Genomic DNA, 27,238 nt, shown 5'->3' with positions numbered 1-27,238 from the left:
TAAAACAAAATTTTCAAAATATGAAATAAAATATGTTTGTATCTCAGGGCCTGATCTAAGACACAGTGAGTGATGCTAGACTGTCTTAAAGGCATCAGATAGTTATTATACAAACAAAACCACTAAATACTGACCTTCAACTTTGAGTTTAGCAGACGTCTTTGAGCTTGCTATTTCATAGCTATATTCACCCATATCATCTAGTTTTGTGGCAGGGATATTAAGCCTCCTCTTTATACCATCAGATTCAGCACGGTACTGATCTGTCATAGGTAATGGTTTACCATTTTTTAGCCACTGGCCATCCGATTCAGGATTTGCTACCTCACATTCAAAAATAGCTCTCTGGGACTCAGCCACCGTCAGGTCAGTGAGAGGCTTTGAAATGGCACCGCCTGTTGGAAAGCAAAAGCACATTTGTTGCCATTGCACATCTGTTCAGCTTGCCCCTATACAGAAATGCAACCACATGAAAAGCAGGTTCTGAATACAATTCTCTGCCCTAGTTTTCAGCGTGCCCATAGTCATTCTGAGTTCTGTGAAAAATCAAGAATAGAATCTGACCTGAACGTCATAAAAATATTTCTTACTTCTATCCTAGTTATTCTAACTTATTATTTTTGCTATCAACACAGGCACACCAAACATTTAAGAAAAAAAAAACCTTCTTTCTTACACTAATTTTATCAAAAGCATACTACAGTGTTTGTTACTATGATTCTGATTTAGCAAAATGTATAAACACTTACTTAAAAGCTCTGTTCAATTCATATTTTATGGATTAGAAAAGATAAGGGGAAGATTAAGGAAAACAGAATAAAAGATAAAATGAAGGCAAAGAAAGTATAGAAATAACACAATTGCTACATTTACAAACTACAGTACATTGAGCATTGTTTCTAAATCACAATAAAATAAGAATCTTGGACTTTAAGCCTACTAACCCGCTACTATCAGCTTTCCAGATGTTTTCTTCTCTCCAGCATAAAATACATATTCTCCTTCATCATCTTTCATCATTTTCACCACTGTCAATTTGTAGATTTTGCCATGTGCTTCAATTTTATATTTAGGACCAGCCTTGATCTCTTGCCCTTTGAAATGCCAAATTACATCAATCCCCGAATGGGAAAGCTCGACCTCAAAAGATACATTCTGTGTTTCAGTGCAAGTGATGTCACGAAGACCTCTGATAATCTGAATTTCTACAGAAAAGAGCACATTACAAATATATTAGTTTCTTCCACTACTTTGTATTTAAAGAAATTATTTCAAAAATAATTGCACCATAAACAAAACCTACTTTCAACGGTGACATTGCAACTTGTTTCAACTTTGCCAACCATCAACTTGTAATGCCCTTCATCTGATGCATGGGTTCTGGTAACCACTAGCCTCTGTTTAGTGCCTTTACACACAGCTTGTACACGTTCATCAGGCTTTATCTGATGATCATTTAGGTACCATTTGGATGAAGATACATCAGGTGCTGAAACTTTGCATTCAAGAACAGCTTTTGTTCCTTCAACTACATGAACATCTTTGAGGGGTATTATTATTTCCACACCTGCCAAGTCACAAACAAACATCATGAAAAAGCTACACTTTTAAAGAGTTATCATAAAGAACTCAAAAAATCAAGCACAAAATCAAATTCATGATAATGACTTACTGTACACAGTGACCTGTCCAGTGGTGGATAGACCAAGACCAGGAACACTAAAAGAGTAAGTTCCACTATCTTCCTTTGTTGCATCTTCTATCAACAACATGTGAGACTGTTTATCCAACACAATATGAATGCGATCACTTGATTGAATTTCATGTCCATCTTTCATCCAGACACCTTCCGCATTTTCTAGAGAGACTTTAACTTCAAGTTGCACAATATCTCCCTCACATACTTTTTGATCAGTAAGTCCTTGAAGAATAATCATGGGACGAGCTACGGAATGAAATGAAATTAATTAATCCTCAAAACAGATAAGCAGAATATTGAATATTAAGAGAGTGTGAGATATAACAATACATAATATAAAACACTAATATAGATGATATAAATATTAGAAATACTTACGCTTCATCTTTAGCTTGCAGTGAGTTCTTTTCCCGTCAACAACAAAGCTATACTCTCCCTGATCATCTTTATTAACATCTTTAATAGTGAGGATTTGCCGACCACGGCGGGATGCAATCACATATTTATGATTAGAAGTGAGTTCAATATCACCATGATACCATTTTCCCTCAACATCTTCTGGGGAAACCTCACATTCAAGTTCACCTGAGAAGGATTCTGGGACTTCAACATCTTCAAGTTCTTTAATAAACTCAACCACAGCACCTACAGGTAAAAATAATTACATTCCTGAATGAGCTTGATTAGATACCCATGATGAAAACATTTCTTACAAAACTGAGCCTAAGGAAATACATATATATACACAAAATGTAACCACTTTACATAAATATATATATGAACTTTAATATCAGATTTCAAAACTATGAAAGTAGCTAGAACACTTCATGCATCACACATCAGTCTAAATTGTTTTATTTCTTCCTGAAGCAGATTTCACTTTAAAAGTACTCCATGGTATGGAGCTGTGTGCTTCTTACCTTCAACATTAAGCTTTGCAGTAGTTTTTATGGATTCATCTTCTACCAGTGCACAGCTGTAGTCATCAGCATCAGACACTTCAATAGCTAGTACAGAAAGAAAGTGAGCCTTTCGGTCTGAGTGCATCCTGTATTTGTCTCCAGAATGAATCTCAATTCCATCCTTAAACCATTTCACTTTGACAAAAGGTTCTGATGTCTCACATTCAAATGTTGCCATGGAGTCCCTCTCTTTAGCAACAATATCTTGTAACTTCTGGGTGAAGCTAATTAACTGTTTGGCTGCAAAACAATATGCAATTAATCAACAGCACAGTGGCCATGTAAACTTAAATATAATAGGCACTATGAGAGGCAGCAGAATAAAAGTAAGAGATTTAAAATTACCTTGTACTAACAGGAAAGCGTGGCTAGAAGTCTCACCAGCTATATTGACTGCTTTCACCATGATGCTGGCAGAATCATCAGAAGTCACATCTCTGATGACCAGTTCACAAACATTATCTTCAGGCCAGTACCAATACACGCGATCAGTCCTTTCAATCTGCACACCATTTTTGAACCATTGGCACTCAGGGTCTGGTTTCCCTACCACTCTCACACGGAAGTGGGCATCTGACCCCTGGGCTACAGTCTGGCTTTGAATTCGTTCAAATATCTTGGGAGCCTCCATGCTTGGACTAAGCTCAACCTTCTCTGGTTTGAATGTTGGAATGGTGACTTTGCCTTCAGGAGGAAGTGCTTTCTTCTCTTCCTCTGGGATCTCTTTGGTCCAGTGAAGAAGTTCTTCTTTTGTCTTTTTTAACATTTCCTCATATGATTCATCTTTTTTGCGAGACTTAAGTTCCACAGCAGTGATGGCTTCGTAATAGCCCTCTTCTGTCCTTCTCTTGAATTTACTGCGCAGCTCCTCGGATTCCTCTGAAAGTTTCTCATGAGTGATTCTTTCAGCCCTTTTAAGCTTCACCACCTCTTTGGTTGTTGTCTCTGCAGGTTTGTCTACCTTCTGTACCTCAAAGAGAAGTTTTCCAGGCTCTGTCACTACAGGTTCATGTTTGGGTTCAGGAGCCCGACGAAGAACTGATCTGAAGTCTTCCCTCTGCTGGATCTCGACTCTCACCTTATGTTCAATAAAGCCTTCTGGATTCTCTGCAGTGACTTTCACCTCTCCTGTGTCATATGATTTGCAGTCTACAATATCCAGGTAGTAAATCCCATCATAACGGAGTCTAAACCTTTTGCTCTTACGAATGAGCTGTCCATTGAGGTACCAGTTGACCTTGGGTAGAGGATAACCAGTCACACGGCAGCGGAATCGAGCTGTTTCACCTTCCAGGACTCTTGCAGGCTCAGGAACCAAAACAATTTCTGGTTTTTGTTTTTCTTTTTGATCCACTGCAACTGCAGGAAGAGCACCTTCATGTGCCATTCTTTCTAACTCTTCAATTCGCTGCAGTCCCCTTCTGCCTTCTGGCAACTGGGATTCTTCCACAAGGCTTTTCTCATCCTTCACAATAAGGGTAGCAGATGTATGGTCTGTACCATATTTGTTAGTTGCCCTGCAAGTGATCACACCACTATCTCTAGAATAGGCTACTCCATAGTCCAGGCTACAGTACCCAAACTCATTGATCATGCGGAGCCTGTTAGCTGCTTCCAAGGGTTTGCCATCATGCAACCATTCCACCACCATGGTTGGATCACCAATTGGTGTAAGCCTGCACTCAAAGTGTGCTGGTCCAAATTGCTTGAGTCTTAACGACGTGAGTTTCTTCTTAAAAAAAGGTTTCTGTTGCTTTTCTTTGTCATAAAGATCCCCCTCCTCCCATTGCTCTTGACCATAACGCAAATGGAGAGGCTCTAACTCTGGTGCAGCAATTTCCTTGGCTTTGTAAGTCCCTTTTGGAATAATTAACCTCCTTTCTGGTTCTGGTTCAGCATGTTCAACTTCAACATTTACTTTGCACCGAGTAGTGTCCCGCCCAGCTTTATTGATAGCAGTAGCTGTATACCATGCAGCATCTTGCCTGGCAGTAGATTCAATTTTAAGGGCAGCGGCCCCTTTTGTTCCTTCAATCCTGAAATATTAAAACAATTTATAAAAAAAATTTAGCACTTCATTGTTATCTATTTTTGCACTTTTTTGTTACTCATTTTTGCACTTCTCCAAAATGAGATCAAAGTCTCCAAAGGCAACTCACTGGAGCAATTAGACATGCTGCTTACATTTATTCATGTTTATGAGTTCAGTGCCTACAAATCAAGCAGACAACGATGATAATATGAAGCCTTGAATTCAATGGCACTTTTGCCTGCAGAGTACTGAGAAATCAGTGCTTTACAAGACTGTGATTATTAACTGCTTTACTATTACAAACAAAACCAACCAACCAACCAACAAACAAAAACCACAACTGCTTACTTTATTTTGGGATATTTATGAGGTACAATGATGTCACTGTTCTTCAGCCATACAATGTCAGGATTAGGGTTACCAGTAGCTTTCACAGCCATCTCCAGTCTAGAGCCCTCTTTTACACTAACATTTTTCAGCCTTTCCACAAAGTGTGGTCTGACTAGGTCTTCCTTAGCTGAAAGAGCAAGGGAAGGTTACCACAATAGGAATTGACATAACCACATTTTTTAATAGAAAACATTGCCCAGCGACCTAAAAATAGCATGCACAGTAGATACCTTCCACAGTCAATGTCATTGATACTGAAGCTTTGCCTGCCCTGTTCTGAGCAATTACAGCCCATTCACCAGAGTCTTCGGGCATAGCAGGAACAATGATCAATGACTGGGTGCCATCTTCTTTTATCACTATTTTATGGGTGTAATCATTAACCACTTGTTGGCCTGCAGAAACAAATGAACAAAAAAGAATGCACTCAGAATGTGTCCCAACAAGATGTAAAATTCTCATAAGATTATTTTTTTAAATTATTCTTTTATGAAAATGAAACTGATGTACCATTATGGAACCAGTATGTCTCTGGCATAGGTCTGCCAACAACTTTTAAGTCAAATCTTGCCGTCTGCCCTTGTGAGCATTTGAATGATGTAGGTTTCAGCACAAAAACTGGCTTATATAGTCTCTCTAATTGTCCTTCATCAGTTTCTTCTAATCTGCGGGCAGGAGAACGAGAAGGAGAGCTGCGGGCAGGAGAACGGCTTGGAGAGCGTGGAGAAATAGACCTGGAAGGATTAGAAAAGATATGGCAATGTTATGTAGCAATGGGCTGACATGATAATCAAAGCTCAAATTTTGCCTTTAACAAGATATTTTAAAGTGTTTAAATTTATCTATGTGAGAAATTGTGTAGTCAATTTTCTTTCTTTTTGACAGCAATTTGTATTGACAAATCGTATTAGGATACACCACAGTCAGTGAAATTTATTTTTTTCAGATACTGTACAGACACAGATGTAATCCAGTGTATGCTTTTTGCATGTGTGTGCATATATGTATATTTAGATAGAATATGGCAACATTGGATTTTTTCTGTTATAGAAATACAGCTGTTTCGAGAGTGGGAAATAAGAGTTGCATACAGTACTAAACTTCCAAATACAATTCTTTTCTTTTTTTTTTTTTTTTTTTTTTTCTTTCTGAAACACAACCACTTTAAGAAAGATATGGCTATTGAGGTTGTAAATCTGACACTGTGGCTGGATATGCATGTGAAAGATAGTACTCTGGGAACTGCAGTGCTCACTAAGAAGGCAAATCAGACATTAACTTGGCACATAAATCAGTGCAAGCCATGAAAACAGCATTTAGAACTTCTCCAGAAGTATGCAAGCTTTGATAACCTAAGTGGTTTAGCCTCTGTATAATGAGGTTTTGGACAGTCTTTATTGCAGAAGAGTGAATTCTCAAGAAATGTGTATTAGTGTGTACCTACCTATATCTTCTCATAATTTCTGGTCCTGGCATATAACCTGGAGTTGCCGTGGGTGCAACTGGCTCAACATAGAGCTTTGCTGAGCAAATGGCATTTCCTTTCATATTACTGGCAAAGACAGTATAAATTCCTTCGTCTTCAGGTAAAACAACAGGCAAACGCAGACTGGCACTGCCGTCTTGCAGAACTTCCATGTGGTAGTGCTCTCCGTGCCTTATGCGCTTACCATCTTTGTACCATGCAATCTGCATGGAAAGAAACAGGAATGCTAAGTGAACCCTGCTAAAGACAAATATCCAGTAATGGCCCATACATACAACAATTACAACTTTCTATTTTTCAGCTGATGCATTGTTGCTCTAGAGGTATTAACATTTTCTTAGTTTAAGTAAAAATGTTAGACTAAAGTAATATGTTTCCACAGTAGCCTGAAACATAAATTTTGATATTCTTGAGCTAGAAACAGAAATAAAGCCTTTTTCTTGAGGGAGAGCAAAGTGATCTAGACCAGGCTTGTTACTGTGCTCCCCACTTGTGAGTGCTAACTCACAGAAATTCAGAAGCAAGACCTACTTAACTGTTAAACCTAACGTACCTTTGAAATAGCTAACCAATCTAACACTGCTGTATTAAGGGACAAATGAAAAATTCAGCCTGATATCAAAACAAAAGATGGCATTTCTTTTGAGATTTGCCATTTTCTGTGTAGAATGTAGAATTTATGACAGTGAGATGGTTAAGGGTGTTTTCAAGTAGAGCACCAGAGGTTTTTTTAAATACAAAAATGTCATACAGGTTTGGAGTACCTTTGGCAATGGATATCCAGTTGTCTTGCAATGGAAAGTAACTCCTGTGCCTTCAAAGGTTCTGTAGTTCTTTAATCTTAAATCAAATCCTGCCTCAATAGCTTCAGATTCAGAAATATCAATCATCATCTCCTCTCCATCTTCCTCAAGGAGTTCATCTAAGGTGGTCTTAATAATTCTGAGTTCAATTTCCTTGATAAGTCTTTCTTCAAAAGAAGAAATATGGAATTCCTGTACAGAAAAGCAAGACCATTAGTTCCATATGTCAGGTAATGACCTTGAAAAGAAATGACTTGTACTGGTAAAATTAAAAAAGATTTCAAACAGTTCTTTTCGTCAGGATACAAAATGAGCATGGAGTGGTAGACATACCTCATCTTCCACAAAAGTTCTGACCACCATGGTATCTTTTGCCATTTTCTTCCTAATTAGGGCTTGTTCTTTTTCATATTCTTTTTCAAAGTCACCATATGAAATAGGTGGGGCTACCTCAGCCACTTTAGGTTCCTGTACATATGCAGCCACTTGAGTTTGGTACATCAATTCTTGTTGCGATTTTATGTAGGCCTCGTAATCAGCTAAGAATTAACAAAACATTAACTTTGCTAAGTGTTTGTGGTTTGCACTGGATTGAAATAGAAAAGAAGTACAAACTTAATTTACTGTTGCTTTTGTACAACAGTGAAATTAATTAACATTAGTAAAACTGATGTTATTTTGTACAATGATGGGGGGAGGGTTGTGATTTGAGCAGAGATTCTGTCTGCCTAGGCAATAAAATGCAACTAATAATAAAATGTAGACTGCTGCCCTCAGATTAGTTTTATAAACAGGTAAAAGTTTTATTCTGCATTATAAGTATTCTAGTTCTTTAAGTGAAAGCACTTTTAGTGACTATATTTACTTCCTTCCCCACAGCTCTGTCTCCTGCAACCTCTTTTAGTGGTAGATGTGACAGCGCTGGGTTAATGTTGGACTTGATGATCTTAGAGGTCTTTTCCAACCTAAATGATTCTCATGCTTTTTACATGGACAGCTGAAAATAATCATAGAATTTTATCATAGAATGGCTTGGGTTGTAAGGGACCTTAAAGATCATTTAGTTCCAACCCCAATGCAATGTGCAGGGATGCCACCTGCTAGATCAGGTTACCCAGAGACCCATCCAACCTGGAACTGACCACTTCCAGGAATGAGGCATCCACTACTTCTCTGGGCAACCTGTTCTAGTGCTTCACCACCTTCTGAGTGAAGAACTTCCTCCTAACACCTAATCTAAATCTCTTCTCTTTTAATATAAAACCATTCCCCCTTGTCCTATCATCATCTGCCCATGTAAAATGTCAATTTCCATCTCTTTTTATAAACCCCTTTTAAATAGTGAAAGGCCACAGTGAGGTCTCCCCAGCGCCTACTCTAACTCCTGGCTGAACATCCCCACCTCTCTCAGCCTTTCTTCATAGAAAGGGTGCTTAAGCTCTCTGACCGTCTTCGAGGACTTCCTCTGGACTTGCTCCAACAGGTTCACATCCTTCTTATGTTGGGGGTCCCAGACCTGGATGTAGTACTCCAAGAAGTGGGGCCTCATGAGGACAGAGTAGAGGGGGACTATCACCTCCCTCAACCTGTTGGCCATGCCTCTGTTGATGCAGCCCAGGATGCAAAGGGCCTTCTGGGCTGCAAGTGCACATTGCTGGCTCATGTCAAGCTTTTTGTCCACCAGAACCCCTAAGTTCTTCTTTGCAGGGCTGCTCTCAATGAGTTCTCCCATTCTGTCTCTACTCATGTCTGGGATTGCACCAACCCAGGTGCAACACCTTGCACCTGAACTTGTGGAACCTCATTATGTTCACATGGGCCCACTTTTCAAGCCTGTCCTGCTCCCTTTGGATGGCATCCCTTTCTTCTGTTCTATCAACTGCACCTACTCAGCTTGGTGTCATTTACAAACTTGCTGAGGGTGCAATGGATCCCACTCTCTATGTCATTGATAAAGATACCAAACAGCACCAGTCCTAAGACAGAGCCCTGAGGGACACCACTTTTCACTGGCCTCCAACCGGGCATAGAGCTGTTGACCACAACTCTCTGGTTGCAGCCATCCAGCCAATCCCTTATCCACTAAATAGTCCACCTCTCAAACCCATCTCTCTTCAATTTATAGATGAGGATATTGTGTGGATCTAAGCTAACTTCTTTTCCTGTAATAGAAAAGCCTGTTACTTTTTTAACCTCCTTTCCCCACATAACTCTGCAAATATGTTACATACACTCTTATAACATACAGAACATTTCTATAGCTACACATTCCAGAAAAGAACATAAATCCATCAAGAACCTGATGTCAAACTCTTTACCTGGCAGAAACAGAGCCACCAGTTAGTACAGGTATCAGCACATTCTCTTTATGTTTCTTGAACTGAACAAACTAAACTGCAAAGAATTTGCAGCACAATTTAGAATGTTTTTCTCTTTTTAAAATGAATTGTAAAAAGTATTTTCCCCATTCCTTTAATTTACAACGTACCTTCTTCTAGTAAGGAGACCGTTGCAGAAGCTTCTCCGTGTTTATTACGAACAATAATAGTATATTCTCCGGCGTCGTCGGCAAAAGTCATGGAAATTTCAAGTTTGCATTCCCCAGTTTCTCGTTTGTAACTCACTTTGTATCTATAGAAAACATAAAAGTACAAGATCTCCATAATTCTTATGAGCAGACTTTTTCATGAATTTCCTTTAACAGTGATTCTGATTAGTTGTACAACTAATACAAGACCAAAAAAAAAAAAAAAGAGAGAAACTTTTGCAGGCAATTCTAACTCAATGAATCTGCAGAAAAGCTCAGGAAAAGTAACCATACTGAAACTAGAGCACAGGCCTATTTTCTTTTAGCTGTCACTAAAAAATTAAATACAAAGAGCAGAATTGAAGTATCAGAGATCTACTTATTAGACATGGTAAAACGTTACATGCAGTGTGCATATAGTTTATTCTAATACGGGTCATTAAATGAGTCAATATATGAGTCAGTTTTACAGAAGCATATTTTTTCTGCTAGAAAGTGTTTTGCTTTCCATAGACATTTGCATAGACAGAATGCAAACACTGTACAGACAGTATAAAACAACAATTTCTTCCAGATTTTTTTTTAAATATGTAGCATTTCTCATTTTATGATCTTTTGAATATTTATATTTTTAAAATCAGCAGACCTCAAGTTACACATCACGATCCTATAATTTTCACAGAAATGAGTGAAAAGACAGATTAATTTAGCTCAGCATCAATAAGGAATCAAAGTTATGGTATTACCAATTAAACATTTATTAAAAATATGTTTAAAGAGTTTTTGTGCATTGTTTTTAAGATACCTGTAGCCAGTCGTAAGAGGAACTCCACCTTTTTTCCAGTAGACATGTGGCTTTGGGTTGCCCCCTACTTGGCACTCAAAAATAATGCTCCCACCTTCAATTAGTTTGTGTACTACAGGTTTTCTTATGAAGAAAGGAGGTATGGGTTCTCCTGTTACTTCCTCTGTTGCAACAGAGACGTCTTCCATTACAACATCCTTTGTCTCCACATAGCTGAAAAAAGATTAAAGTGCAGGTAAGTGATCTGATGTCTGAAGCTCTCATAAATATAGTGCAAGAAACTAATGACCACAGTAGGACCAATCTGTTTAGGAAGTAACTTTACCGTTTCTCTTCTGTAACAGCCTTCTCAAAAACGGTTTCTCGAGCTTCAGTTTCTTCTGAAACTGCAAGGCAAATATGATATAGTGAATGGTAGAATACTAGAATAATGCTTAAGAAATGAGTTTAGCTAACACAAAGAGAAAGAAGAAGGCTAAGTAGCTAGTTGGTCAGAGGACCAGGAACTTGCACTGAGAGTACAAATTAAGAGTCTGTCAGCCTTCTTTTTTTTTTTTTCATATATTCTTCCAGTTCTGTTTCCTAACTGCCCTGGAGTGTAAATCAGGGCACGTGTTCTACTTGACAACTGACAAAATATCTAAGTTACATTATAAGTAATATGCAGTTAATAAAATAATAATCTTTCTACAGTGATACGTATACTTACCCTTCACATGTAAGTGGCAAGATGTGCTGACGCTCCCAGCCTTGTTGGTAGCAGTGCAGGTAAATCTTCCACTGTCTTCTGCAAAGGCTTCACGAATCACAAGGCGAGCAAGTCCTGCTTTGAAAGTGATCTGGAAGTCCATTGAGCTCTCAATCTTGTAGTCTTCCCTGTACCACGTCACAGTAGGTGGAGGATGACCAGAGATATGGCACTCCAGAGTGACAGACTCACCTTCAGTTACAGTCTTATTTTTGAGACCCTGTATAAAAAAAAAAAAGTATCACAGTCAATACACATTTTCACTAGAAAACAGATATTTACACAACTAAAACCTCTTTAAATGGAAAATTTAATGACTACTACAAAAAAGTGTTCTGTTCAGCAGTGTATCCATGAAAAAAAAAAAGAGGCATTTTTAAAAGGGAAGTATTTGAAACTGGATTTGGGATCTTTGAACATCATTTTCATTAAAAAGAAAATGAAAAAGTAGCTTGATGTTTATTCCAGATCATGGTGAGAATTTTTTTTCAGAACAGCAAAGGTCAACCTACTGTGTTACATGATTGTGAACACTCACCCCCATAACACACATTCAGGATAGTTTGTATAAGAGATTAAGCGTATGGCTGAGTAAGTCTAATACAGGGTAAAAAGATTAAATAAAACCAAATGTTCACAGTCAAGTTTTCAAAGATTAAAAAAAAAATCACAATACAAAATGGTTGTAAACATAGTGTAACTCCCTTAATCTACATAAAAATTCCTTACCCAGACTAAGGTGGGTGGAGTAGCAGGGCTTTCTGTAGGCACAGGAACTCTGGCAGTTTCTGTCACCTAGGTTGTTTAAAACATAATTAATAAAGCCAAGGAAATAAACAGCAGAATTAAGTAAGAAAAGAAATTAGACAGGTAAATATTAGGTCCTTAGAAGATTTTGAGCTAAACAGCAAAGAAATAAAAGTCAGTCAAATGTTGTAAAAGTGAGAAAACTGCAAGGAGGAAATAGCAAATAAGCTATACTTCATTTTTAAAGATAAAAGTCAGAGTGATTGAAATTTGCTTAACGACATACCTTTGCTTCGCCTTCTTTCTGCAACACCAAGTGATCTTCCCGCGCTGCTTCACCTTTAATGCTTACACCTGTCTCTTTTTGAGTCTCAACATCATAATGACTCTTATAGGTCTCAGTAGTCTCTGCAAAGGGAAACTGTGGAGGTGTAACTGGCTCTGCTTTTATCCTGACTTCATGTGGCTTTAGCTGAGGTGGTTTCACAGGCTTGGTGATCTTTTGCACAGCGGAAGTAGCTGATAGCTCTTTTTCCAGAGTAGCCATGGCAGACCCTGCTATTGAAACCTACAGAATAGAAGAGAAAGGGTTGCAGTTTGTAGTTTTCTTATTTTCAGAGAAGGCATAGTGTATTTCTTCAGCAGGTTGTGTATGCAACAGTTGCTCCCCTTGTTCCTTTGTCGATGCTGCAAAAGCTATATCTATAAAAATGACTTGTAGGTTTGGATTGCAGTAGTAGAGTAATGGAGATGTAAAATCCCTCCATTATTATTACTATTTGGCTAATATTCAAATATTTTCTCAGTTTTTACTTTAGAATTTGATCTTTGAACAGTCAAGAAACTCTTAAGTGAAACTTGTAAGAAGTCCTCTACATTTATTTACTTTAGGCCTTAACTTTCCATTTCATCAGTTTGATAGATTCTACATCAAACTATACCTCTAATCATATAAATGGCATGCATTAAAATACCTGAAGAGATTTCAAAATGTTATTGCAGGTGTAATAAATTTGGAAAACATGCATAAATCTATAGAGAAATATTTATTAAGTTTATAGTGTTTAATTATGTTTGAGAAAAAAACAGCTCATTCTTAAAGTCAAGATGAGGAGAAAAGGTTTGCTTGAATGAGAGGTTAATTGTGAACTTTTAATATTATGTGAAGGAGTCAGAGGAACGGAAAAAACAGCACTAAAAACAGTGTGATATAATACAGTCTGGATTTTTTTTTTATAAATAGCTTAGCACGTGGTAATCTGCAAAGAAGAAAGCACTGTTATCAATGTGCTAGTGAAGTGATGCAAATAGTAAGCTTGAAAAGGGATATTTCTTCTCTAAAAAATGTAAGTTGTACGAAAAGTGTTTATGGTTTCACTGCATGGCAAAATATTGAAGCAGAATCCTTACATATGTTTTAATCTTGTTTAAACCAGTAATAGTTACACATCACATTTTAGCAGTTTGTGTTTGTTTACAGCATTACTCTTTATTAGTCAAAGAAGATGACAACAACAACTGTAGAGAACATACAACCCTTCTTCTTCTCGAGAAAGCACCATACTGGATTTGGAGGAAGAGCAAAATGGGTGGCTAGTGGTTATTATAAATGAGCATGCTGTTCTCCTTTCATACACTGTTTTCACTTCTTACCTCATATGTATGATCTGGTTTCGGAACAGCAATTTTGGAGACTGTGAAGTGAGGACTTGCTGTGCGGGGTCGCGGGTGTTCTATATGAATTGTTTTCTCTATCTTGGTTTCCATGTCTCTTTTCATCTACATGAAGCAATGAAAAGATTGTTGAGAATGTGATGCTGTTCTCCAAACTGAAACAGATTTAATCAGGACATAGTTTTTGGAAAAGAATGCAACATAAACAGAATCTAACCTCTGTTGATACATGAACTTCCTTCTTTTCAGCAGCTGAAATATGTTTCTCAGGAGGAACATAGACTGTTTTAACTTCTTTAGTGACAACCTGATGTTCTCCTGGTGCCTCAGAAACATGTTCTCTTACAGCATGCTCCTTATAGCCATATTCCAAACCTTTCTGCTTGACATAAGCTTCATCTTCTTGCTCTGGTTCCCAGGGTGATCTAACACGTGCCTGATCAACAGCTGCAACAACTGTAGCTACAGCTTCAGCCCTTTTTCCAGCTTCAATCTACAAATAACATGGGCAGAATTTATACAGATACTCATCATTATACTAACAGCTAGCATATTTGGCAAATACTTATATTTTACTTGGCACATACTGCTCAGTAAAGTATATTCAAGACAAAGAGATAGCGCATTCCATACACAGATATGCAAAAGTAATAACAAACATCAAATATGTTCACCCATACACTTCAGAGTCAGTAGATTCAAATATAGACATATTTTTTCCAAGCTCTGTCTACACAAATTCAGAACATAACTATGCTTGAATGCTTTATGCATATCAATATTTCTATGCAAGTGCATTTTTAATACTTTATAGTCACATTTATGACTACTTTCGGTGAGTACAACAGCTATGTTGTATACACAATTGTGTATACACAATTTTAAAGTCAGCATGCTCATCAACTCCATATAACTTAGATGCTACTAAAAATGTGTGAAATGTCTGGCATCTGATGCAAATGTATTTACAAATGAATATATCCATAGAAATATCTACTGCAAGCATATCTGTAAATTCAGATGCTAATCTATTTTAAATTACTTTACTAAAGAACAAAATCTACGCTTTCTGAGAAATTGGAAATAATGTACTTTTATCAGGACTTTTTTTTTTTTTTTCTAATCACCGATGAATAACATCAGCTTCAATGTTATCAGGGTGCAAACTTCTGTCCAGTCATTGAACAGTAAATATTAGGATGATTAGTCCTACTGTATATTATTATTGCTGTAACTGGTCTGGATGTCCTCTGTAGCAACACAGCATATGAAACATATGCCTTTTGGATGACAAAAAAACCTCCACAACTAATTTATAATTTAATGTTGATTTCAAAATTATTATTGCATTAAAATAAATTGACTTAAGCAAGGCCAAAATATGATTGTTTACAAACATGTTGTTTAATTATTTCATTACTGTTTAGGTAACAGGGACCTCAGTTCAGTTTGCTGCCAATTTCAAAATTGTTGTTTATACCAGCTTGAATTTGGTCCTCAATTCACATCTTCTACCAATTAGTTGTGATCTTTTTGCATTCTGATTCCTTTTAGTCATTTTCAAATGCCATGATCTTTAAATTATATTTTATAACAGTACTGCATGAATGTACCATACTGTTTCTAACAAAGTAGATAGACTTTAAGTAAAAGCTATTTGCAACTGTAGTGTTCTGCCATAGATAAGAGTTCCTAGCTGTACTACAGTAGAAAAGCTTTTCTACTATGGTAATCCTACTGGAACAAAGCAGTGTCAACAAGTGTCTGATTGTCAGAAATAATAAACTGGACAGAACTGAATTGATGTTAAAGTTTTCATTGTACAAAGAACAATACAATCCCAGCCTTAATATAGATAAGTTGTTTCATCTGACAACCATAAAATTGCAAGGAATCCGCTTGTAGAAAAAAGGATTTCTGAGTCAGAAATTTGGACAAGTAAACACTACTTGAAAGTCATTGGTAGTAAGTAAGCTTTCACAGAGATATCTGAATGTAGTCTTAAAAGTGGCATTTCCTAACAGGGTGAGGCATCTATCTTGGTATCACTAGAAACTTAATTAATCACACTGACTCTATTACTTGACATCAACCCACCTAACACGCATATTATCACGAATTAATTTGAATACATTCTATTGTACTCAAGTAGGTCTTAAAAGGTGAGTTTTGCAGATAAGATAAGTTGTAACAGCGCATTTCACATCTGCAACAGCTGTATTCACCTGATCATAAGCTAGATGAATTTGTTCTTTCTTGGCTGTAATTTCTTCTCTAGTTCTGGACACTGTGACTGGTGCACTGGTTTTATCAGTGGCAATTATTTTCGGAACTACAGTAGTTTTCTTAGCTTCCTTTTTAATCTAATTATTGCAGCAGAAATAAAAGTTTCAGTTATCTTGAAAGATACTTGAACAATGGAAAAGCATTTTTGGAATGGGAACAGGGAAGGTAAATTAAGGGGTTACAACCTTGTGCACTGCAGACAGCTCTGTATTGAATGTATACTGATAAGTATTGTTATTCCCTGACAACTATTTAAATAAAAGTCATGATTTAAAATAAATAAATAAATAAATAAAATTCAGGAGTCAGTCAGTCCACTCCACAAGTCAGTCAAAAATAATTATGGGCATCCTATTAATGAAGACATTTAGCAGAGGAAGAGAGGTGGAATAATATAATCTGATTAATGGCAGTCCCAAAAGTTTGTAAGTGGAAAAAATCTTAGAAAAAAATGAGCTGTAAATGTATAGTTAGTATTTGTTCAGGGAAAGAAACTATTTGCATAGACTAGAGGATAACAAAACAAATAAGGTTTTTATAGTGCTATTCACCTTTTCATGGGTTATGCTCACTTGTTCTTGTTTGGTAGCAATTCCTTCTTTACTTTTCGATATTATGACCGGTGGTTTAGGTTTATCAGTGGTAATTACTACCTTAGGTACAGAAGGTTTCACATCTTCCTTTCTTATCTAGTTTTTATGGTAAAGAAAAATAATAGTAATCAATTATGTCTGTCATCAAAATTACACAGTTTTTCATGAAATTGGGACAAGATTTCAGAATGTATATCAATACAAAAAAAAAAAAAAACATTACTGCTGAAATGGAATAATTCCTTTGTACAGTCCAAGTTGTACCCTATCTTACATGCTAGCTGAACCAAGTCCATTCAAAACCATTAATATATTGCATTAATCTGTGTGTGAATTACAGAAGAATCTTCTCACTTTTGGTCAATTGTACTATATTATTACTATGTTTTGTAGAAAAAGATTGAATAAAAATGACTTAATTTATTTCCATCAGTACATGGAACTATTTCATTGGTTACTTCAATGAACAATAGTTCCAGAATATGATCTAGCAGGTGCATTCAGTCCTCACACAAATATGAACTTCATTAAATCAATCTGCACATGTAAATAAGGATTATCCTATCATGATAATTAACCTTTACAACTATCTTCATAAATCTGCTTTCAGACGAAAAGCAAAGGTCATTAATCATCACATGAAATTGGCAATAAAAGCTATAATCCTCACAGGACCTAGAGCTACATTCTTCCTCTGTAAACAGAGCTGATATGAATTCAGTAGATCTGGAGCAGCAACGCTGGGCCTATATCTGGATAGGTTGTTTTATAAAGTTTTCACTTTGTAACCTCCTCTTCATAAAGAAGCAGAGGACATCTGATGAGGAATGACGTATTATAAACTTGTTAGAGTATAAAAATCTATAATGTCTTTACTCACCTTTTCGTGAGCAATGTGCACTTGCTCATGTCTGGAAGATACTTCTTCTCTAGCTCTTGATATTCTTTCTTGTTCTTTGGCTTTGTCTGTGGCAATTATTACTGTGGGCACTGGAGTTTTCTCTGGTTCTTTTCTTACCTGGATGTTTACAAATATGGAATTTAAAATTATATATTGTTCAAAATATAAGGTATGTGATTTTCTGTAAATTTGGAAAAGAGGATACGAAAGAAAAAAAAATAAACACAAAATAAAGAGAGGAAAAATGTCCAAATCTGGATTTCAAAATCATCTACTCTGGAAACAATGCTAACAACATAAATAACCCTTTTATAAAATGTATATGCATTTAACATAAAAATCATAGAACATTGAAAAAATGCTTGTTTTGCTACTGAAAACAGTAATAAAAGAAATTGGATCACAGAAAAACTGTTCTGCATCATAATCACTTTGAAAAAGTGTAGGATATTTAAAGCAAGTTTTAGGTAAGTTTCATTTTGCAAAGAAGTCCAGATGTAACCTGAACTCAAGCACGTAATTTTCTGTCCAGGTGGGTTTTTGCTTCTCAGTACTCACGGGTTACAGTTTTTTTCTCACATTTCAGCATTTCAGAATGCAAATGTAACATTTCTCTGCAAAAGCTTATATTCCGTTAAATCAATTTATCTTATAAAACACATGCTAAAATAACCTGAATCCCAAATCACTTGCTAGTATTGTCAAAACTGATTTCAATGCAGAATGAGTTTTTCCTCCTTATTTTGACCCACTGTGCTGCCAACAAACAAAGCAGGCTACAAGCTTAGAAACATGTGAAAATTTAACATAAACAATAGTTTTTTTTCTAAGTTAAATTTTCAGAAATTTATATATCACATTCTTAAGTATTAACTGTGGAAATGAAATTTAAAAAAGGAAAAAAAAAAAGGAAAGACATCACCAAGGAGGGGCAGGAGAATGATAGCAATGTAAACTAGAAGAATGAAAAAATATCAAAGGAGAAAATAATTTCACTGGATGTCATTTTCATTGTTCATAGGCTTGTCTTCTTCATATTTGTTTTTTTTTTCAAATAAGATAGGGTATGAAAATTGTGGGTAATATCTGTATTCACCTTTTCATGAGAGATGTGCCTTTGTTCTTGTGAAGTAACAATTCCTTCTCTAGATCTTGATATTACTGTTTGTTTTGTAGCTCTATCACTGGTAAGTACTACCGTTGCCTCCTTTCTCATCTGATTTTTGTAGTAACAGACAAACAAAAAACCAAAGCCTTAAAATTAATTTTAACAAATTGATCATGAAAAGAAGAGAAGGAAAAATAAGATAGGAATGCAAGTGAAGGAAAAAATACTATGGGAGAATTATTTTATTTCTAGTGGGGAAAGTATAAACAAGACATTAGAGGAAAGACTTCATGAGGGTATGACAAATGTTAGAAAAAAACTGACAAGGGAAAATACAGGATCACTTTCATAGAAGGCATTCTTAAACTTAGAAAAAGTTTAAGAATAATTAGTTCAATCCTGCTATGAAGGGAAGTGATGGAATAAGTGATCCATGAGCATTTCTTTACAGTCCAGATGCTCTATACGAGTATGCATGCTTTTGTGGTAATAGCTTGTTAATTCTTCACATTGAATCATGCTTTGTTTGCATGTTGGATGAAGGGATAAAGGGGAAATCATTGAATGTCTGTGTTCTACTTCTACCTGCTCCTGAACAGGCTGAACATGTACTGCAGTCATTGCTGTCCTTTTAGCAGTTTGTTCTACAACACTTGGAGCTGGCTCTCTCACCATGGCTTGATCCACAGCAGCAACAACTGTAGCAACAGCTGCTGTTTTTTCACTGTCCTTTCTCACCTAAATTAGTCACATCAGAAGACATTTCTTCATGTTTTGCATACACTCAAAAGAAGCACAAAACAAGTACAAAGAAAGAACACTGCAGTCAAACAAAGATTTGCAGCAGGACTCTCTCAACAGCAGTTACACCCAAGTCTTTATACACAGCCTCTCAGATTCAGCACTAGTGAGTCCACACACAGAGCAAAAACAATGTTCTTTCCAAAAATAGACTTTACCTCTTTAGCACCAGCTGCAACCTCACCAGCGGTGCCACCACTAAAGGTAACTTGTTCTTGGACCCCGTATCTCCCCTCCCATCTTTCTTCTGTTCTTATTTGGGTAGCACTTGTAGATACTCTGGTTTCCTTCACCTGGGCTTCAGTGGTTGCACTGTATCCTTCCTGCTTCCAAGGAGGAAGGACTTCAGCCCCAGCTGTTGTCACTACCTGTGTTTTACGGATTGGCGATGGAGATTTCACTGGTCTAATAGGAGAGGTGGAGATTCTTCCAGCAGGAGAAACGGACCTAATGACAAGATATAGTATTAATATAGTGTAATAAATTAAGCTTTTGAGGTGCTACACTTGAAAATTACATACATCTATTTTTAAAATTATACCTAATGTGTATTCTTTTCCTACTCATCACTGTAACCACATTGTTTCAGTAACTTAGATTTCCAAGTTGAAATAAGGGCAAATCTCAAAGCGCATTTCACACAAGCACATATATTTAAATATAAAAATATATTATTAGTCTCTATTTCCTCTGTCTTCGTTCTCCTAATAGGAATGATATAAAAGGTCTTTTCAAAATCCTTTCACAGGCTAACTTACATTTTCTTGGAGATATTATGCCTCATTTCCCAGATAACGTTCATAAATGTTGCAGTATTACAGCAGTAGGGGGCAGCAGCATCACATTAACTTTTAGATTTATTTTCTAATGTAATGTTGGTCTAGGAGTGGTTTGACTAGCATAGCAGAACGGGACTTCTAGTTCCACATGCACTCTAGATGGCACTATTGAGTTATTCTTTCACCTAGCGTCTTAGTTATAGGTAGTTAGCATCAATTCATTTTTGTCTGTACTTGCAAGTTATTCTCGTTGGGGCAAAATTCATCAGCACATCTAGTATTGGCAATTTAGATGGGGTTCTGCTGAGCTTGGAGATATTGTTTTGGGATGCTGGGACTACAGGACTTCTGAAACAATTATCTCTTTACCTATCTCTCAGCATACACCTACCAGGGTCTCCCAGACCACAGGTCCTGCTCTTCAAATCACTCACCTTCCTCCTCAAGACCCTTTACATAGCAGAGCTAGATTTCGTTTTCACCCTGCCTACATTCCAAATGTGATTTCTGAAGTCATTACGAGCACGTACATAGAACATTTTTAATATATTCTTCCATTCTGTTTGCCACTCATCAAAGTGTCATTGCTCTTTCCTCTGTTTGTATAAAATAATCATCAAGGGACAACTGCCCAACTGTTTTCTTCTTTCATCACGAGCCTGGAGCTTTGTGTGCTACTTCAGATGTATGTAAAATAGTCAAAAGGGATTTATTCTCCAAACAAATTTCTTCTTCCATATGGGATTGAAAATTTACAGAAGGGAGGTACATACTTCTTTTTTAGCAATGTCAAATACAGCATTTTATAGCTCACAGTCAGAATAAACTCATAGTCGATATTAAGTCAGTGTATTTTCATTTCTCTCAATTGCATTTCTGCTGTAGGTGGAAGTGATTCAAAACCTAATATTATTTGAAAGATTAATGAGGTTTACCTTACTGGTGAGGGTGTCGGTGCTCTGACATGTCTTACGGGTGATGGTGATTGTCTTACAGGTGACGGTGATTGCTGTCGTGCCATTTGAGCTTTTGCAGCAATTATTGGTGGGGTGGGTGATTTTGATGTAGGTCTGGGAGGCATTCGTGGAGGTGCTTTGTGTGGGAGCTGTTGGGCTGTTGCACCTTCTATGACCATTTCAACACTTGTAAGTGATCTGGCATCAAAGTGGGTTTCAATCTTCTGCAATGAAACCAAGAAAAAAAGTCTGAGATACTGTAGACATAATCATTCACATTTAAGCTTTACCCCCTTTGTTTTTGAAGAGTATACCTTTTCAATTCTGGCTTGTCTTGTTTGTGAAATCTGAGCAGTCGAAACAATTGTCTTTGTCTTTTTAGCAGGAACGGCTTCTTCCTCACCTTTTGGAAGAGAAAATATGGTCAGGAGAATTGCATATGGCAACAATAAATATTTGCAGAAATAAATGAATGGTCAATTTATATAAAAATGTATATAAACAATGGAGAAAGAATAAAGCAGTCATCTGTTTTTCCTGCAATATCCATAGAATGATAATTGTGAAAAAAAGTCAAAATAATATTTGTCTTTCTGCATTACTATGTCATTAGAACATACATAAATAAAAACACATTTATTGCAGATTCTTCAGAATCAGTCCTGGACCCCAAATGACTACACAGGCAATCTGGAAGTCTAACAAAGATGAAATCCAAGTGAGGCTTCTCTGGGTAGAATGATTCAGTGTTATAATTCTCCTCTAAGAACATTTGTCATTTTTACCCAGCTTACTTACAAGACCACGTACAGTTATGTAGGGTAATATATCTATTTTACCAAAGCCAGATTAAAAATATAACCTTGCTAAATATGCTGAACAAAGAGAGAACAACAGAAACTATTCCACTCTTGATTCTCTCTACGGTATTCCTCAGATTAAAGAAGGCCTATGTTGGATAAAGCGTCCTTTTAAATTCTCAGACAACAACCTTTGGCAGATTTCACCAGAGAACGCTTTTTTATAAGAAATTCTTGAGAAAGAAGTTATAAATTAACTTTGACGTAGTGGTGCATATTGTACCATTATAACAACAAATACCCTTATTTTTATAGTTTGTAATCTCAGCTTCATTACCTTGAATCAGCAATTCAGCTGTTGAAGTAGCACGTCCCATGTTATTTGTGGCATTTACTGAATAGGTACCGGAGTCTTCAGGATATGCTTCTGCAATTATTAGGCTATAAAGGTCTCCTTCTTGTAAAATTTGAAAATCGGGGGAGCTTTGAATTTCTACTCCATCCCGATAAAACTTCACCACAGGTGTAGGGATTCCAGTCACTCTCACGTCAAGACGGACTTGACTTCCCTGCCTTGCAGTCATGCTCTGTAGACGTTGTGAGAAGTTTGGTGGAGCTGTTGCAGCTGCAGTTTTATTGAAGAAATAAGTAGAAAATAATAACTTAAGTTTAAAAGAATTATAAGGGCTAGGTATTTTCTTTACTATGAGTGCACAAGGTCTATTTCTCCTTCATGTGCTACTGACAGAGACCTTCTCAAATATTCAAAACATTAGAAGTTGATTTGCCAAAGCACAAGCACCCTTAACCTTTTTCCATACGTTTAACATTTCTGTTATTTCTGATTATGTCCATGATTAGAAATGTTTCTAGAATTAGAAGTACATTGATTATAACCACAGAGGGTGTCTGACTCTATAAGTGAGTTACTCTTCTAAATATCATTGAGGGCTCCATTCTGCAGAACTTTATCCTTCTTTTATGACTGGTTTGAATGTAGTCAATACGACAGATCAGATGAGTAGTAGTATACAGGGGTAGGACAGATGTTTGTAATTCTGATTAAGAGTTTACAAAATGAAGATTATACAGTTAAAGTGTGAAGGATGCTATTATAAATTATTGGTGAGGATATATGCTGAAGTCTAGGCTGCTTGAGAAAAAAAATTTTTTTTTTTTTTATTTCTTTGCTGATCATCCAACCTTTTTCATCATCTGTGACACTTCTGCTATTGCTCCCTTTCTCACGTTACTAGCAGAGAGAAACATCTTTTTTTAGCTGCCTGATACCTGTTACAAGTAGTTCAGCAGTACTAGTGGCTTGCCCAGATCCATTGGTGGCTTGTACGGTGTATCTTCCACTGTTTGCTTCTGTCACGGTGGGGATCACCAGTTTAGCGCGGCCATCACTAAACGAGATCTGCACACCAGGCAGAGTTGCAGAAGAGAGAACCTGGCCATCCCGATACCAGCTCACCTCAGGAACTGGGAAACCTAGAGAAAAAGGAAGAGAAATTGTGATTGAGATTCTATGAAATCCTGTATGTCCCAAACCACCAAAATACTTGATCATGCATACACAGTTACAGCAATGGCATAGACAGATTTATGATTATTCCTCCAGTGACACAATAGTAAAGGAAATTCTTTTTTAGAAAAGACTTTAAAATACATAGAACATTAGGATAAGGGCACTGGCAACTGCATTCAGGAAATTGCTTGAATAAAGAGTGGACTGCAGTTTCTGGCGATCCTGTTGAGGAAGGACTTGTAGTCACACTAGATGGTTAGGAAAGTTTTACTCGTAGCTGAAAAACATTTTTACACACATGTAAAATATAAACACACACACAGAATGAGAAAATGCAGCTAATGTTAGAGGAGATTAGAAATTAAGGTAGTGAATTTCTTGAAATATTGCCAACATCTTTTATTTTCTTTATGCGGCATCATGATTAGTGAACATGGGTTTGTGTGGTAAATCAAACAAGGGAAATATTTTTTAAATATGAGGCTATTTTGATTTCTCAGAGTGTCATGTTCAAGGGATCCAAAGTTAGAAGCCATTTTGAAACTCTGAACCTGAGTTCCATGCCACAAAGCTTGGGTACTAAAAGATACAATCAACTTCAGATTATTGCTATTTTTGCCTGGTTTATATGGAGTAGGGATTTACTTTTATACATACCATATTACACTATGACTTAAGTTTTTTGAGATTTATTGCTAAAAAAGAATATGAGCATGAAGTGTCTCAGCTTTACTGTTTAAGAAGTTGAATTCTATTAAATTGTCCTGACAATGATGTAAGTGATGGGAACTGCCAACCTATAACCTACATATATATGTGCTGCTTTTAACAGTATGTGGAATGTAAAGATTGCTTGCATTGGGTAATACAACAAAATATTGGTTCAAAGAAAGTCAAGCAGAGTACTCATTAGTTCTTTAAAAAGCAAATACAAAACAAAACAAAACAAAGAAACAGAACTTCTTGATCAGTACTGTGAAGACATGAGGATGGGCACAGTTCTAACACCTGCTGCACTGCAGACCTTCTCGACAGTGACATGCTGTCTCATTTCCCCTCAGCCACTGCTCACCCAGTAGAGCTACCCCTATGATTATGCACCAGCTGCTCCAGCATTTACTGCTTCTGAATCACGGGGTTTGAGTGCGCTGTGCTTTCTGAGTGCATAGAGAAAGACTGGATATTTTTATCAGGTATCAATCCTCTGCAATACGGCACTTAATGCACAGTCTGATACAATACAGTACAGTTTCACCTTATAGACCACAAAATTGCATCTCAGGCAGTTGCTAAACTCTTCACGGTATTCTTAGATTAACCGGGCTTTCCACATTCAAACGACAGCTCTGTATTAATACTTAACATTGCCCTTTATATTTGAGTCATCAGAGATAAACCAAAAGTTTGAATTTCAAGTTCCTAATAGTTCATGACTGATGGGAAGGACAGACTAATGCAGCAGGAATAAAGCTGTGTAGCCCATTATTAATGCAATTAGTTCAAGAAAGAAAACTGTCACTTTTTATGCATTAGAAAAACTAAACCACTATCCAATTTGTCAATCTTGGTGAATGCTTTTTGTGCAGAAGTATTCCAAAATACCACAGTGTGTGTAAGATCTGATGAGAGATATCCTCACATGAGATTTGGAACTAAAATAAAAATATGGTAAATATGGTATATACAGTCAGAAAAAACACAATATCTTCTCAAAGTAGGAAAATCAAGTTCCCTAAGTACTCCATGATATTACACAAATGAAAAGAGCTGAAATCACACATTGAGCCATAATATTAGCATCCTAACTGTTTCTGATGGCATATTTATGTATTTGTTTGTAATGGTCAGTGGATTTATTTGATAGAAGTTTTTCATATAAATGTACAGACAAGAAGAGAGGGTGTGGACAATTAACTGAAGGATACAGGACCAAACAGCAAAAAATGACATGAAAAAATATCACAGATTTAGTCTTCAGAAATGAAGGTGTTCAAACACCTTGTGTGAATCAGTGCTGGCCAAAGGGTCCAAGTGATGAATCACAGTGGACCATAGATGTCAGTGGTTTATAGTTGGACAGATCATGTGTTTGCACCTGTCACAGAGCATCTGTGTAGTTACAGACTCAGAAGAGTGTTTTATGGTATGTGGATCATCACATTGCTAATGCCTGTAAGACAGTATAATTCCCTCAGCAAGAACATGTGCCTTTTCTACTTAGTCATTGCTGAGGTCAGAGACACACTTAGAACACAGTGTTGGTTATCTGGTAACGTTGTCTCAGGGTTTGCATGTTTGTTTGTTTTTTTCCACATGCTAGGGTGTTTTCATTTTGTGTGGATTGGCAAAAAGAATTATCCTATAAAATGAGGGTGCATCTTCAAATTGCAATAACAACTTAGATTATATTAATCCAGCATTGTACTACTATCATGATCAATATAAACGTCTACTGCCTAGCAAATTAGAGTTTGCTACTCTCCTCATTGGCCATGTGAACCTAGATTTTGTGCTTCTAACCTGTCAGAACTCTGAAATTAACTAAACTCAAGGGCACAGAAGGAGAAGCATGCCTTAACCAAAATAAGGCTTAGCACTAGGTCAATGAAGAACTGGCACTTGCCCTCACTTTTGCACCTTGGTTTCTCATTCCGTCTCATTATCACCCAAACAAGACTACTTTCTGCATCAGTATGAAGGTCCCTGATTTGAACAGTACCCATTTTTCTGTATATACATTTTTTATGCTATTTTCCCCCAGTTTTGACAACTGTAACATACATGAGAACTTGCGATACCAGTCTCATTGGCAGGATGATTGGCTATTGACTGGGAACCATTGTAACTTTGTAAAGTATGTTTGTGGAAATCTGACAGCACCTCACAGAACCAACCGGTACTGTCTGAGGAGATGCATTCATATTTCAACTGATCTTGACCCAGATTATGAGCTATGACAAGTGTTTTCATTTGTCTTCCACAGCATAAATGTTATCAATCACAATAATAATAAAAATTAATCTTGCAAGAATGAAGCAAAACCTTACCACTAATATGAGCCTCAAAGGTTGCGGCACTACCCTCCAATGCCACAACACTTTGTAATGGCTGTGTAAATGTTGGTGCTTTTGTCGTCATCTTTACAGGCACTCTGAAAGCAACAAAAACATAATTAGATTTCACTGGTCATATTGCTACTCTGCACACATTCTTCTTGCTAGATATTAGAAATGTCTGTACTCATAATAATTCACACTTATCAGTTTTAAATCACATTGACCTGGTAAAAGGGGAAAAATGTAGGTTTTGAAAAGTTGTATAGCAAGTTAATCTTAGGGCACGCTTAGCTGAGTTGGATGTGAAACGTATATTTAGTAAAGCTGTGAATTGGCATTACAAATGTGCAGCAGAAGTTCTGCCTGACTCATTGTGTGACCTTGCGCAGGTCATCTAGTCTCTATTTCTCCATTAATCTCCTTTATCTAAAGAGAAAACAATCTCTATGTAAAAGTTCTTTGATATGATCTGAAAATATTTTGTTAGTGCAAATTATTTGCATTCTGCAGTGGGAAGAGAACTAGGTCAGTAAGCAGCAACTTAACATGTGAAG

At 36.7% G+C, this 27,238-nt stretch overlaps 1 protein-coding gene across 1 annotated transcript in view; it reads right to left on the bottom strand.

The window, feature by feature from the left end:
• The window catches only part of TTN (titin), a 239,629-nt gene extending 212,863 nt beyond the window's left edge, over nucleotides 1-26,766 (bottom strand). Inside the window, 32 exon segments of the mRNA XM_035572644.1 lie at nucleotides 135-395; nucleotides 945-1,205; nucleotides 1,304-1,567; nucleotides 1,673-1,945; nucleotides 2,078-2,344; nucleotides 2,620-2,901; nucleotides 3,007-4,697; nucleotides 5,042-5,210; nucleotides 5,314-5,478; nucleotides 5,594-5,817; nucleotides 6,528-6,772; nucleotides 7,334-7,564; nucleotides 7,706-7,911; nucleotides 9,861-10,003; nucleotides 10,705-10,917; nucleotides 11,030-11,090; nucleotides 11,414-11,672; nucleotides 12,182-12,247; nucleotides 12,486-12,767; nucleotides 13,853-13,978; nucleotides 14,091-14,366; nucleotides 16,099-16,236; nucleotides 16,711-16,848; nucleotides 17,633-17,770; nucleotides 18,750-18,869; nucleotides 19,347-19,499; nucleotides 19,721-20,009; nucleotides 21,277-21,521; nucleotides 21,612-21,700; nucleotides 22,435-22,722; nucleotides 23,388-23,591; nucleotides 26,676-26,766. Of these exon segments, the coding sequence (XP_035428537.1) occupies nucleotides 135-395; nucleotides 945-1,205; nucleotides 1,304-1,567; nucleotides 1,673-1,945; nucleotides 2,078-2,344; nucleotides 2,620-2,901; nucleotides 3,007-4,697; nucleotides 5,042-5,210; nucleotides 5,314-5,478; nucleotides 5,594-5,817; nucleotides 6,528-6,772; nucleotides 7,334-7,564; nucleotides 7,706-7,911; nucleotides 9,861-10,003; nucleotides 10,705-10,917; nucleotides 11,030-11,090; nucleotides 11,414-11,672; nucleotides 12,182-12,247; nucleotides 12,486-12,767; nucleotides 13,853-13,978; nucleotides 14,091-14,366; nucleotides 16,099-16,236; nucleotides 16,711-16,848; nucleotides 17,633-17,770; nucleotides 18,750-18,869; nucleotides 19,347-19,499; nucleotides 19,721-20,009; nucleotides 21,277-21,521; nucleotides 21,612-21,700; nucleotides 22,435-22,722; nucleotides 23,388-23,591; nucleotides 26,676-26,766 (7,858 nt within the window).
• Between the last annotated feature and the right edge of the window lie 472 nt (nucleotides 26,767-27,238).

Source organism: Cygnus atratus, chromosome 6, assembly GCF_013377495.2.
Source record: "Cygnus atratus isolate AKBS03 ecotype Queensland, Australia chromosome 6, CAtr_DNAZoo_HiC_assembly, whole genome shotgun sequence".
Lineage (NCBI taxonomy): Eukaryota > Metazoa > Chordata > Aves > Anseriformes > Anatidae > Cygnus > Cygnus atratus.
The sequence above is the reverse complement of the archived record's forward strand: the minus strand, read 5'-3'. Positions and strand labels throughout refer to the sequence as shown.